Below are 13,805 nucleotides of genomic sequence, written 5' to 3'. Positions count from 1 at the left end.
GCTAAGGAATGGTGCGGTGCTCGACGTCTTCTCTTCTCGCGAGATTGGCACGAGGTCCTTCCCGCGTTTTTCGCCCTCCGGCGTGTGAGGACGCGGCTGAGGCGCGGAGTTCGCAGCCATGGGCCGTTTGGAGCTCTTGGTCGTGGAGAACTTCAAGTCGTGGCGAGGCCGCCAGATCATAGGCCCTTTCAAGAGGTTCACCTGCATCATTGGCCCCAACGGCTCTGGTAACTGGGACCCAGAACGCCTCGCCCGCCCCCATCCCCGGCGTCTGGACCTCATTTTGTCTTGAGTGGACGTGAGGGCAACCTCACAGCCTGGACTCAGGCACCTGATGCCTGCAGTCTGCGGCCACGTCCTCGGCCCCTCGGCGACGGCCCCGACCTCGGATAACATCCCGGCCAGACCCTCGATCTCCACCCCACCTGGGGTCCCACCGGGGCCCCCCTTGGCCCCGCTCCCCCTGCCCTGGGGGCTCGCCCTCTGCCCTCGTCGCCACCCAACGCCTTCCCTGTCTCACCGGACAGGGGGCGACCTGGCGACCCGGGCACCCTGCGGTAATGACGCAGGTCGGCGAGCTCTCACCGACCCCCCTAACCCCGCCGCCTTGTTTCCCCCTCACAAGGGGGCGCGGCCGCCATTTTAAACCCGAGGGTCGCGGGGCCGACGTCCTGGGGAAGAGTGGACTGGCCCTTGGGTTTCTCCGAGCCGTCCGGTGGGGGCCCATGCTGGAGTGGAGAGCTGTCGCGTCCGGGACTCGTGTACTGGACAGCGGGGACAGGGCGGTTCGGGGGTTGCTTTCCGGGCCCGCGAGTCGGTGTCGTGGCGGTGGCCGTGGGGGAACCGCGGCCGAGGAGAGCCACAGGGCTCGCCCCTCTGTGGGAGAAATGTCCTCCTTCACGCTGAATGCTGTCCGCCCGCCCGCCCGCGACGGTCGCGGCTCGGCTTGCGACGGGACACGCTGCGGGCTGCCCGGCCGGGCGGTGCCCCGACGGGCCGGGCGGACCGTGAAGTTCCAGCCGCTGCCGCGGGTGCGCGGGCATTTCGCGGTCCCGGGACGGGGGGCTTCCCGCCCGCTGAAACCGCTTAGAATAGTCGCGTTCTCTCTGTTCAGAACGCGACCAAACGACGGAGCGTGCGGTGAGGGTGAAAAAGCTGATACCGGTACCAGCTCTGCCGCGCCCCGCAGCCCCGCGCGCGGCCACGTGGGCGGTTCGGTACTAGCGCCGCGCGGGTCCCCACGGCGGACCTTGGAGGGCTGATGGCTGGGCCTCCCGGGCATTTCGCCTTCTCGGTGCGGCGGGGGCCGAACTCGGTGCAGTGCTCCTCGGTGACCAGTCCCTGGGCGGCGTCCCGCTTGTGTTGGTTGGACACTCGTCAGTAAATCACTTGGTCAGTCTTCCAGAATGAGCGAAGCGCTCAGACAGATGTGGACGGTTTATGCAAATCGTGTGGGCGCCGTGAGACATTCTCATCAGAAAGTGCTGGGAACCCCCGAACCCAGTCCCCCGGGGCCAGCGGGCCTTTCCAGGTGTGGCAGGTGGGGGACCTGCCCTGGCTCTTCTGCACTGCCGCTCGTGCCAGCTGTGGACGTTGGCCTGCCCCGGGGACATCCTGGGGGTGGTTAGCCCTTTAAACAACCACAGGAGGGCCTGGCCCTTGAACTCAGTTGGTTAAGAGCTTTGTAGGGGAAGGACGTGGTTGCGGGTTCCATTCCCTCCCCTCCCCTCCCCTCTCTCTCCTTCCTCTCTCTATCAGTAAATTAAAAAATTGAGCCTGACCAGGCGGTGGCGCAGTGGATAGAGCGACGGACTGGGATGCCTAGGACAGGTTCCAGACCCCAAGGTAGCCAGCTTGAGCACGGGTTTGAGCAAAAGCTCACCAGCTTGGACCCAAGGTCACTGGCTCCAGCAAGGGGTTACTCGGTCTGCTGAAGGCCCACGGTCAAGGCACATATGAGAAAGCAATCAATGAACAACTAAGGTGTTGCAATGTGCAAGGAAAAACTAATGATTGGTGCTTCTCATCTCTCCGTTCCTGTCTGTCTGTCCCTGTCTATCCCTCTCTGATTCTCTCTGTGTCTCTGTAAAAAAATAAAATAAAATAATTGAGCCCTGGCTGGATAGCTCAGAGCATCTTCCGGAAGAATAGAGGTTGCGGTTTTAACCCCCTGGTCAGAGCACATACAAGAACTGCTTGATGTTCCTATCTCACTCTTTCCCTGCCTCTCTCTCAAAACAAACAAAAACACACACATAAACAAAAAATGTGACGGTTCATATTTGTAAAATGGGAATAACAAATTATAGAAGTTTGTCATCGTGTAATACCGTATTCCCCCATGTATAAGACACAACCTTTTTAGAAAAATTTGGGGTCTAAAAACTGGGTGTGTCTTCTACAGTAGTTGATTTTTTTACTTGCATTTCCCCCTTTTTTGTGTGGATGAGGAGTTGTATGAGTTTTATGATGAATAAAACTTGAGTTCAATAACTTTATTTAATACATTTTTTTTTTCAAATTTCAGGCCCCCAAATTAAGGTGCGTCTTATACATGGGAACTTATACGTGGGGGAAATATGGCACTTAAAAATGGAACAGATTTGGTGCTTAGATCTACGTAGTTAGAGCCTTAAATTTAGACCATTTAACACTCGGCCATAGCTTCATGGAAGAAACCAGTGATTGTAAAGTTGTTCAGTCACATGGAATTTGGGGTCTTCAAACTTTTTATAAAAACCACCCACTTTTGCAGTGCTGGTCAACCTGGTCCCTACTGCGCAACCAAACAGCGCTGTGATTGGCCCGCTATGAAAGCTGGACAGCCCACTAGTGGGCGGTAGACCAGGTTGACCAGCACTGCAAAAGTGGGCGGTTTTTATAAAAAGTTTGACGACCCCTGATTGTGCTGGCTATATTTCACTTTCATTGATGGTCTGGTTTCTTCAGCTCTGGGCCAGGGTTGTTTGTTTGTTTTAATCATTAAAAATGACTAATTCCTCTCCCCTCTTTCCTCTTCTTGTCCCCAGGAAAATCTAATGTAATGGATGCACTTAGTTTTGTAATGGGAGAGAAAACAGTTAATTTAAGAGTGAAACATATTCAAGAACTTATTCACGGAGCACATATTGGAAAGCCTGTTTCTTCTTCTGCAAGTGTAAAAATTGTATATGTGGAGGAAAGTGGAGAAGAGAAAACATTTGCAAGGATTATTCGAGGTATTTTTTTTATAGATGTTTGCTTATAAGTCATTTGATTTTTCCAGAGTTAAATCAAATTACCTGTTCTACTAGCAGAGGGAACTAGAGTTTTCTCTCTCTCTCTTTTTCTTGGATAGCAATTCTCAGAAGCAAGAGGGCAATTCTCAGGAGCAAGTAATAATAGAATGTTTGATTCTCCACTGGGACTCTTCTTTTTTTTTTTTTTTGTATTTTTCTTAAGTTGGAAACGGGGAGGCAGTCAGACAGACTCCCGCATGTGCCCGACCAGGATCCACCCGGCAGGCCCACCAGGGGGGCGATGCTCTGCCCATCTGGGGCATTGCTCTGTTGCAACCAGAGCCATTCTAGCTCCTGAGGCAGCACCCGGGCAAACTTTGCTCCAATGGAGCCTTGGCTGCGGGAGGGGAAGAGAGAGACAGAGAGGAAGGAGAGGGGGAGGGGTGGAGAAGCAGATGGGCGCTTCTCCTGTGTGCCCTGGTCGGGAATCGAACCCGGGACTCCCACACGCCAGGCCGACGCTCTACCACTGAGCCAACTGGCCAGGGCTGGGACTCTTCTTTAACTACATGTATTTGTTCAAACTTCTCCATTGTTGAATAACATTTTTTTACCTGGTTATTATGTTAAAATGAAGGGGGGAGCCTACCATAAAGACTGAGAAGGTATAAAAGTCCTTTCTGGACCTGGTGGGTTGGCTCAGTGAATAAAGCATTGGCTCGGTCCAGGATATGGACATCCCTGGTTGGATTTTGGTCAGGGCACACAAGAGAACGGACCATCTGCTTCTCTGCCCCATCCTCTCCTCCTCACTCTCCCCCTTCTTCCTCTTTTCTTCCCTCAGTGAGGGGCTCCACTGGCTGGAATGACACCCCACCTCCTCCCCCACCCACCCCAGGCACTGAGGATAACTCTATCAGAGCAGGACAGCCTCAGGTGCTAAAAATAGCTCAGTTGATTCAAGCATCCACCTCAGAGGGTGTTTGCTGGGTGATCCTGGTCCTGGAGTGAGGGAGTCTGTCTCACTATCTCCTCTCCTCTCACTTAAGAAAAAGTCCTTCCTGAGGTTCTTTATGTTTATCTGGTTTTCTTAGTGATGAACTAATTATATGCATATTTTTGGTTTGTATAGAAAGTTTTTTCTACCACCCAAAAGCAACTTCAGTGATATATTTGAATTTGTATTTTGTGACTTATTCATGAAATCCCAGTTTCTTGAGTGAAAAAGTTTGGGGTTGTTTATATTTTCTATATGCTAGGAGTTTACAGAACCTCTATAAAATTAGTATTTCTCTATAAAATAGGTTTTTTGTTGCTGTTTTCATTGTGGTCAACAAAAACATGGTTTTAATATTCTAATGTGTAAATACTGTTAATTAACTTTCACCAAATATAATCACAGATTATTTTAGAAATATATACTTATTATTGGAGTATTCCTCGATCTGTTGAGACTTTGCTTCCCAGCAATTGTTGACAATTTAGCTCAAATAAATCCATAAAAAATTCAAAAGAAAGAGAGAAAGAATTATTTATTATTATATACTTGTACCTTAATGTCTAATTTAAGTATTTTACCGCTTTATTATCTAGATATCTTCATTGATTTTCTGTTTGTTTTTACTCAAAAGTCTCCATCTCACCAAGGATGCCTTTGCCTACTCTATTTAATAAGCAATCATAAATTTATTTTTTTCCTATCTTTGTTAGGGTATAATTAACAAATTGAATATATTTAAGGTCTACAACTTGATGTTTTAATATATTTTGTGAAATAAATGACACTATCAACATAACATACAAATCACCTCATTGGTTATCATTTTCTCGTGTGTGTGTGTACAACACTATAGCTACATTGCTATACATTAAATCTCTAAAACTTATCATCTTGTGTAACTGAAACTGCATACCCCTTGACCATTTCCCCATTTTCCTCTTACCTCACCTGACAGACATCATTCTATGCTCTACTTCTGTTCCTACTACACAGAAATTTTCATACCTCCTCCCAACCCTACTTTACTTAGTACTTATACTTAGCACTTAGTACTTTCTCACATGATACTTACCTTACTTAGTATCTTGTTTTTGTCTGTGTCTGTTACTAGGATATAAGCTACTTGAGATCAGACTTTTGTCTGTTTGGGTTTTTTTTACCTTTATGGAATACTTTTTGTCATATAGTATGTTTGTTGGGTAACTAAATGCATTTATTAACATGTATATTATTTCATAATTGGCCATTTCAATAAGAAAAAATTATTTTATAAAACTTTGAATAGTTGTTTATATATGTCTGATATTCATACTTCCTATAACAGCCTTTATTTTATTTTAGGAGGATGCTCAGAATTTCGTTTTGATGACAATCCTGTGAGTCGTTCTGCTTATATAGCAGAGTTGGAAAAGATAGGTATAATAGTCAAAGCACAGAACTGTCTGGTTTTTCAGGTAAGTAGCTGTAAAGTTTATTTGATTCATGATTCTGAAACTATACTTATATACACATTGTATTTTACATGTCGATGTGCTTTACTGTTTTTTACAAGGGAACTGTAGAGTTGATTTCAATGAAAAAACCCAAAGAAAGAACCCAGTTTTTTGAGGAAATCAGCACATCAGGGGAGCTTATAGGAGAATATGAGGAAAAGAAAAGAAAGTTACAGAAAGCCGAGGAGGATGCACAGTTTAACTTTAATAAGAAAAAAAACATAGCTGCAGAGCGCAAACATGCAAAATTAGAGAAAGAAGAGGTAAGGTGTAATTAAAGAGAAACTTTTTGATATACTTTTCACCATTTGTAGAGGTTTTTGTTATCCAAATAGATAGGACAATCTGAACTACAAAAATTATTTTCCCAACTAAAAATAAGCCTGACAATTTTATATATACCTTATATGGGCAGAGGTTCTCAAACTTTGGGATCTTGTCCCCTTATACTCTTAAAAGTTATTGGGGGCCCTGGCTGGTTGGCTCAGTAGTAGAGCGTCAGCCCGGCATGTGGAAGTCCTGGGTTTGATTCCAGGCCAGGGCAGACAGGAGAAGTGCCCATCTGCTTCTCCACCCTACCCCCTGACCTTTCTATCTCTCTTCTCCTCCAGCAGCAAAGTTGGGCCCAGCGCTGAGGATGGCTCCATGGCCTCCGCCTCAGGTGCTAGAATGGCTCTGATTGCAACTCCCCAGAGGCCTAGCATCGCCCCATGGTGGGCATGCCTGGTGGGTTCTGGTCAGGCACATGCGGGAGTCTGTCTGTCTGCCTCTCCACTTCTAACTTCGGAAAAATACCCCCCCAAAAAAGCTATTAGGGACTGCAAAGAATTTCTATTCATGTGGGTTATTTATTTGCATTTGAAATTAAAACTGGGAAGTTTTAAAAATACTTTTTAATGATCAATGTAAAAATAATAATAAACTCACTAAATGTTAACAAATAATACTTTTATGAAAAACTGCGTTTTTTCTGAAACTAATTAGAAGTGTGACATTGTTTTACATTTCTGTAACCTCCTTAGTATGTAGCTTAATAAAACACATGAATTCTCACACATCTGCTTCTGTATTAAATCCTGTTTGTGTCAAGGCCTAGCAGCTTTACACACCATCAGTGTGGATATCAACACAATGAAAAAAGCAAAGTCTTGCCTGACCTGTAGTGGCTCAGTGGATAAAGCGTTGACCTGGAACGCTGAGGTCGCCGGTTCGAAACTCTGGGCTTGCCCAGTCAAGGCATATATGGGAGTTGATGCTTCCTGTTCCTTCCCCCTCTCTCTCCCCTTCTCTAAAATGAATAAATAAAATCTTAAAAAAAAGACCAAACAACAAAGTCTTAATATTATTATATAATAAAAATAGTTTTGACCTCAGGGACTCCCTAAAGCAGTGTTGAGGAGAATACATGGCCTAGGAGGCCATGGCCACACTTTAAAAATGCTGTTCTGTGGTATTATCTTGGTACCCTTCACAATGCTTAGTAAAATGTCTTATGTTTTTTGATAATTATTTGTGTTTAGAATGATCTTTTTAAAATGCAAATCAGATTCTGTTTTCCTCTTGCATAAAACCTCTTCCCACTGTACTGAAAATCTAGTCTCCTTCCAGCCTTCTGATTTGGCCTCTCTTCATTTCTCAAGCCTTAACTTCCTCTACTCTCCTACTACATTGATATTTATTGACTATCCCACACTTTGTTCTAGTTTGGAGTTTCTGCTATTTCCTCTGTCTAGATAGCTACATGCCTGATTTTTGCATAGCTAATGCTCCCTCATTTAAGTTTTTGTAAAAAAGCAATTTTCTTAGGCAAGCATCTGCTGTCCATGCTCTAAGTCTAAATTAGCACCCCCTCCCTGGTACTATTGTATTACCCTATTTTGTTTCTTTTATAGCATATGTTGATATATGATATCTTGTTTATTATATACTTCTTATTCTGATTCCTCTTCATTCCCCTTCCCTCATTAGAATAACTAGATTATAAACTTAAAGAGCAGAGAGTCTTTCTATCTTTCTTTTTAAATTTTATTTATTGATTTTAGAAAGAGGATGCGGGGCGGAGAATGGGAAGCATCAACACAGTGGTTGTTCTCATATGTGCCTTGATGGGGAAAGCCCAGGGTTTCAAATGGGTGACCTCAGCATTCCATGTCAGTTCTTGATCCACTGTGCTACCACAGGTCAGGCAGGCTGTTTCTATCTTGTTCTCCAGGGTAGTCACAGCACAAAGAAAAAAATATTGGAAGAAATGAATGAGAGGTAGATTTGTTCCTTATTATTAAGTGATGTTTTTCTGTTTCGTCATGTTCGTGTGTGTGTGTGTGTGTGTGTGTGTGTGTGTCCTTGGTTTTGTCAGTGGAAAGGGGTGGTGTCAGTGAAAGTCAGACTATAGTAATTATACTGAAACAGCTTATAGAAATGTAGTATTGCAGAACTTTAAACATTATAAGGATACTTACAATAGCCCAACTTCCTAATTATTTTTTACAACCTCCTAGTAGATGACTATTTACCCGCTACATGGAATACTTCATTGATTAAGAGCTTTCCTCTCAAGGCAGCCCATTCTTTTATTCCTTTATTAATAGTACAAATGCTAAGGAAATTTTTCCATTTTACATATAATTTGGAGTTTTAATAGTCTTATTAGTTCTACTAGGAAAATTGTACCCTACAGCAGGATTTTTCCTGTAGTAATTGAATTTAAAGTTACTAAAAATCTTACAAATCATATAACTGCCTTCAGTTTACAAATGAGGGAGCTGATAACAGAAATGTTAATAGACTTGCCATACTCTGAGGTCAAGACTGAAATGGGACGAGGACCGTTAGTGGATGTCACTTCATTGTTATTAACAGCATACCACTGAATGCGTGAATAAAAATCATTTACTGGTTTATTGTAAAAGTGTATCCAGAAACCTCCAAATAATGCTGCTTTTGGCAAAAATACTGTTTCTTAATTGTATGATAATTCATGAGATACTGTCAGCACTATAGCTGAGTTTATGAAAAGTCAACTTAAATATGCTCCCTTTTAACTATTGTTTGAATTGTTCTATTTTATAGGCAGACCGTTACCAGAGTCTCCTTGAAGAACTGAAAATAAACAAGATTCAACTTCAGCTTTTTAAACTATATCATAATGAGAAAAAAATTAATTTTCTAAACACTGAGTTAGAGCGAGTGAATAGGAGTTTGAGTGTCACAAAAGAGTCTCTTTCTCATCATGAAAATATAGTGAAAGCCAAAAAAAAGGAACATGGAATGCTAATTAGACAACTACAACAAATAGAAAAAGAACTAAAGTGAGTTTTTAAAAAGTTATTAACAGATTTTATATATATCAATAGAGAAAATAAAAATAAAAGTGACATTTTAAAAATTGATTAAAATTTTTTTTACTTGTAATATGTTTAGATATATAGAAAAACATTATGGAGTACAGAGTTCCCATATTCCCTATTTGGTTTCCCCTACTTATAACACCTTATGTTATTAGTATGATACATTTTTCAGAATTAATGAACCAATGTGGATACATTACTATTAACTGAAGTCCATACTTTATTCATATTTTTTTAGTTTTTACCTATTGTTCTTTTTCTGATCCAGAATACTGTACTTCAGTGGTCCCCAACCTATTTTGGGCCACGGACCGGTTTAATGTCAGAAAATATTTTCATGGACCGGCCTTTAGGGTGGGATGGATAAATGTATCACACGACCGAGACAAGTGTCAAGAGTGAGTCTTAGACGGATGTAACAGAGGGAATCTGGTCATTTTTTAAAAACAAAACATCATTCAGACTTAAATATAAATAAAATGGAAATAATGTAAGTTATTTATTCCTCTGCGGACCAGTACCAAATGGCCCATGGACCGGTACTGGTCTGCAGCCGGGGGTTTGGGGACCACTGCTGTACTGTATTTCATTTAGTCATCACAGCTCCATAGACTCCTCTTGGCTGTGACATTTCCTCAGACTTTTCTTGTTCTTGATGACCTTTACAGTTTTAAGGAGTTGGGCTTTCTTGTAGAATGTTCCTCCACTGGGACTTGTCTTAATAGTTTTCTCATAATTAAATAGGATTTATGAATTTGAGGGAAGAAGACCACAGTGGTAAAATGCCATTTCCATCACATTATATCAGGGATGTCAACATATCATAGATATTGTAAGACATATCTATCATAATATCAATTTGACATCACTGTTGATGTTGACCATTTTTTGCTTATCTATAACCTCCCACTCCACCAGTGAGAAACCTTCCTTCCACAAAGTACCATTCATTTGCTTAATTGTTCAGTTTCACTAATCATGTATGGCAGTATCAGAATTGTTAATCCATATCCTCCTGGGAAGCAGCCTTATCAACTAGAGTATGATGCTTACCTACAATTCTTTTTACTTTTAGTTTTACAGACTCCACCCATTTCTAAGGTTACTTAGGTTAGCACCTTTTATTCCCACCCCCTTTAGTAAGGTGATTTCATACATATACAATACAGTTAGGTTCTTTCTCTATTCCATCTAGGATTCCTTGGCCTCCTCTAAGTGATTTTTTAAAATTTGCATACATAAAGTACATTCTTGGTGCTGTAAAGTTCTGTAGGTTTTGACAAATGCATGATGTCCTTGTGTCCACCATTATAGTATCATACAGAGTATTTTACCACTCTTTAAAGATTCCCCTGTGGGTCCTGGCTGGTTGGCTCAGTAGTAGAGCATCGGCCTGGCTTGCAGGAGTCCCGGGTTTGATTCCCGGCCAGGGCACACAGGAGAAGCGCCCATCTGCTTCTCCACCCCTTCCCCTCTCCTTCCTCTCTATCTCTCTCTTCCCCTCCCACAACCAAGGCTCCATTGGAGCAAAGATGGCCTGGGCGCTGAGGATGGCTCTGTGGCCTCTGCCTCAGGCGCTAGGATGGCTCTGGATGCAACAGAGCAACGCCCCAGAGGGGCAGAGCATCGCTCCCTGGTGGGAATGCCGGGTGGATCCCAGTAGGGCGCATACGGGAGTCTGTCTGACTGCCTCCCCGTTTCCAGCTTCGGAAAAATAAATAAGTAAGTAAGTAAATAAATAAATAAAAGATTCCCCTGTGCTTTACCTATTTAGTCCTCCTCTTAACATTTGGCAACCACTGATCTGCTTGTAGTCTCTGAATGTCGATTTTTAGAATTTATTTCTTAAGTGTGTGATTTGGAAAAAGGTGAAGGATTAAGCAAAAAAAAAAAAACAACAACAAAAAATCACAGACAACAGCATGGTGATTACCAGAGGGGAAGTCGGTGGGGGGAGACAGAATAGAGTATAGGGGGATAGATAGGAATGGAAGGAGACTTGACTTGAGGTGTTGAACAAGTCAACAAGAGAGTATACAGATGATGTATTATGTTATAGAATTGTATACCGGAAACCTATATAATTTTATTAACTAACTCCACTCCAATAAATTCAGTTTAAAAATGTGTGACTTGATCAAAATAACTTTTTCCCTTTATATGTCATAAAATTTAATTTCCTTTAAAACAAGCTTTATTTTTCTTTTTAGATCTCTTGAAGCTCTTTTAAATCAGAAGAGGCCTCAGTACATTAAAGCCAAAGAAAACACTTCTCACCACCTCAAGAAATTAGACATGGCTAAGAAATCAATAAAAGACAGTGAAAAACAGTGTACTAAACAGGAGGATGACATAAAAGCGCTAGAGACTGAGCTGGCTGATGTAGATGCTGCATGGAGAAGCTTTGAAAAGCAGATTGAGAAAGACGTCCTACAGAAAGTGCGAGACATTGAATTAGAAGCCAGTCAGGTGAAAAAGTCAATATACAGGAAATCTTTTGTTTCTGTTTCAGCTTTTTTAAATTTTGAAAAAAAAAATTGAGAATGACCTCTCTTTCTGATACTGGAAGAGATTGTCCTCGTGGTGATTGCCGGGGCACAGAAGGAGATGGAGGATGGTATGGGAGGATAAATGATGATGGATGGAGACTTGATTTGGGGGTGAACGCATAATGTGTACAGAAGATGTACTGAAGAATTGTGCACCGAAACCTATATAATTTTAACTAGTGTCACTCAAATAAATTCAATTAAGAAAAAGAGATTGTCACTTGACCAGGTGGTGGCGCAGTGGATAGAGTGTTGGACTGGGATGCAGAGGACTCAGGTTTGAGACCCCAAGGTCACCAGCTTGAGCACGGGTTCATCTGGTTTGAGCAAAGCTCACCAGCTTGGACCCAAGGTCTCTGGCTTGAGCAAGGGGTCACTCGGTCTGCTGTAGCCCCACAGTCAAGGCACATATGAGAAGTAATCAATGAACAACTAAAGTGCCACAATGAAAAATTGATGCTTCTCATCTCTCTCCCTTTCTGTCTGTCCCTATCTGTCCCTCTCTCTGACTCTATCGCTGTCTCTGTAAATTTAAAGAAAAAAAGAAAAAGAGATTGTCTTCAGAATCTAAATTATGGGAATTAAAAATTTTCAGCCTATATAATGGAATTTAAATTTAATCTTTAGATTTTTTCTAGATAAGAGTAAATTGCATATAACATTTTTTATTTCATTAAAGTCATAGAAAATACTTTTAAGAAGATTACATGGTATTTTATAATAAAAGTTAGGTGATTCTTATGTTTCTAAAGTAATCATTTTTTTTTCTCATGTGAATATTATTTAAAAAGTCAGGTACAGGCCCTGGCTGGTTTGCTCAGCGGTAGAGCGTTGCCCGGTGTGTGGATGTCCTGGGTTAGATTCCAGTCAGGGCACCCAGGAGAAGTGCCCATCTCTTTCTCCACCCCTCTTCCTCTCGCTTCTTTCTCCCCTCTCCCCTCTTTCCTCTCCCTCCTTTCCCCTCTCCCCTCTGCCCCTCTCTTCCCTCTCCCCCCTTTCCACTCCCCCCTCATTCCCTCTCCCCCTCATTTCCCCTCTCCCCCCCTCCTTTCCTCTCTCCTACTCTCCCTAAAAAAAATAAGTCAGGTACATATGGAAGACACATGATCACTTAATTGACAGGAGGTAAATTGATTAAGGTGATTTAAACTGTTTAGTGATGAATTAATATCCAATTTAGTATATAAGATTTAATGATAGTAAATCAATAATAGATACCCCCAAATTTGTAATTGTTTTTTTGAACATTCTTTTTACTTTTTTTTTTTTTTTTTTTACAGAAACAGAGAGAGAGCCTGACCTGTGGTGGCACAGTGGATGGGGTGCTGACCTGGAATGCTGAAAAAGAAACAGAGAGAAGAGAGAGAGAGAGTCAGAGAGAGGGATAGACAGACAGGAATGGACAGATGAGAAGCATCAATCATTAGTTTTTTGTTGCTCATTGCAACACCTTAGTTATTCATTGATTGCTTTCTCATATATGCCTTGACCGCGGGCCTTCAGCAGACCGAGTAACCCCTTGCTGGAGCCAGCGACCTTGGGTCCAAGCTGGTGAGCTTTTGCTCAAACCAGATGAGCCCACACTCAAGCTGGCAACCTCAGGGTCTCGAGCCTGGGTCCTCGGCATCCCAGTCCAATGCTCTATCCACTGCGCCACTGCCTGGTCAGGCTTTACTAAATTTTTATCTTTTATCTCTTTCACTAACTTTATAATAAGCTTATATTACAATATATATACTAAAATTTTGTGACTATATACCTAGAAAAAGTATATAATTTTCTCTTAGCTCCTCTTGCTTTTGGACTATTAATGAGTATTCATCTTTCTCTTTTAAGAATTTATTACAGGGGCCCTGGCCGGTTGGCTCAGCGGTAGAGCGTCGGCCTGGCGTGCAGGAGTCCCGGGTTCTATTCCCGGCCGGGCACACAGGAGAAGCGCCCATCTGCTTCTCCACCCCTCCCCCTCTCCTTCCTCTCTGTCTCTCTCTTCCCCTCCCGCAGCCGAGGCTCCATTGGAGCAAAGATGGCCCAGGCGCTGGGGATGGCTCTGTGGCGTCTGCCTCAGGCGCTTGAATGGCTCTGGATGCAACAGAGCAATGCCCCAGAGGGGCAGAACATCGCCCCCTGGTGGGCATGCTGGGTGGATCCGGTCGGGCGCATGCAGGAGTCTGTCTGACTGCCTCCCCGTTTCCAGCTTC

At 43.0% G+C, this 13,805-nt stretch overlaps 1 protein-coding gene across 2 annotated transcripts in view; it reads left to right on the top strand.

Moving 5' to 3' along the window:
- The first annotated feature begins 118 nt into the window (after window positions 1-118).
- The window catches only part of SMC1B (structural maintenance of chromosomes 1B), a 62,536-nt gene continuing 48,849 nt past the window's right edge, over window positions 119-13,805 (top strand). For both annotated transcript variants that reach the window (XM_066361295.1, XM_066361294.1), the window contains exons 1-6: window positions 119-227; window positions 3,030-3,218; window positions 5,560-5,672; window positions 5,771-5,974; window positions 8,781-9,019; window positions 11,269-11,527. In XM_066361295.1, the coding sequence (XP_066217392.1) occupies window positions 119-227; window positions 3,030-3,218; window positions 5,560-5,672; window positions 5,771-5,974; window positions 8,781-9,019; window positions 11,269-11,527 (1,113 nt within the window). The remainder of the gene's footprint in view (window positions 228-3,029; window positions 3,219-5,559; window positions 5,673-5,770; window positions 5,975-8,780; window positions 9,020-11,268; window positions 11,528-13,805) is intronic.

This window comes from Saccopteryx leptura, chromosome 1 (genome assembly GCF_036850995.1).
Source record: "Saccopteryx leptura isolate mSacLep1 chromosome 1, mSacLep1_pri_phased_curated, whole genome shotgun sequence".
NCBI lineage: Eukaryota > Metazoa > Chordata > Mammalia > Chiroptera > Emballonuridae > Saccopteryx > Saccopteryx leptura.
The sequence above is the reverse complement of the archived record's forward strand: the minus strand, read 5'-3'. Positions and strand labels throughout refer to the sequence as shown.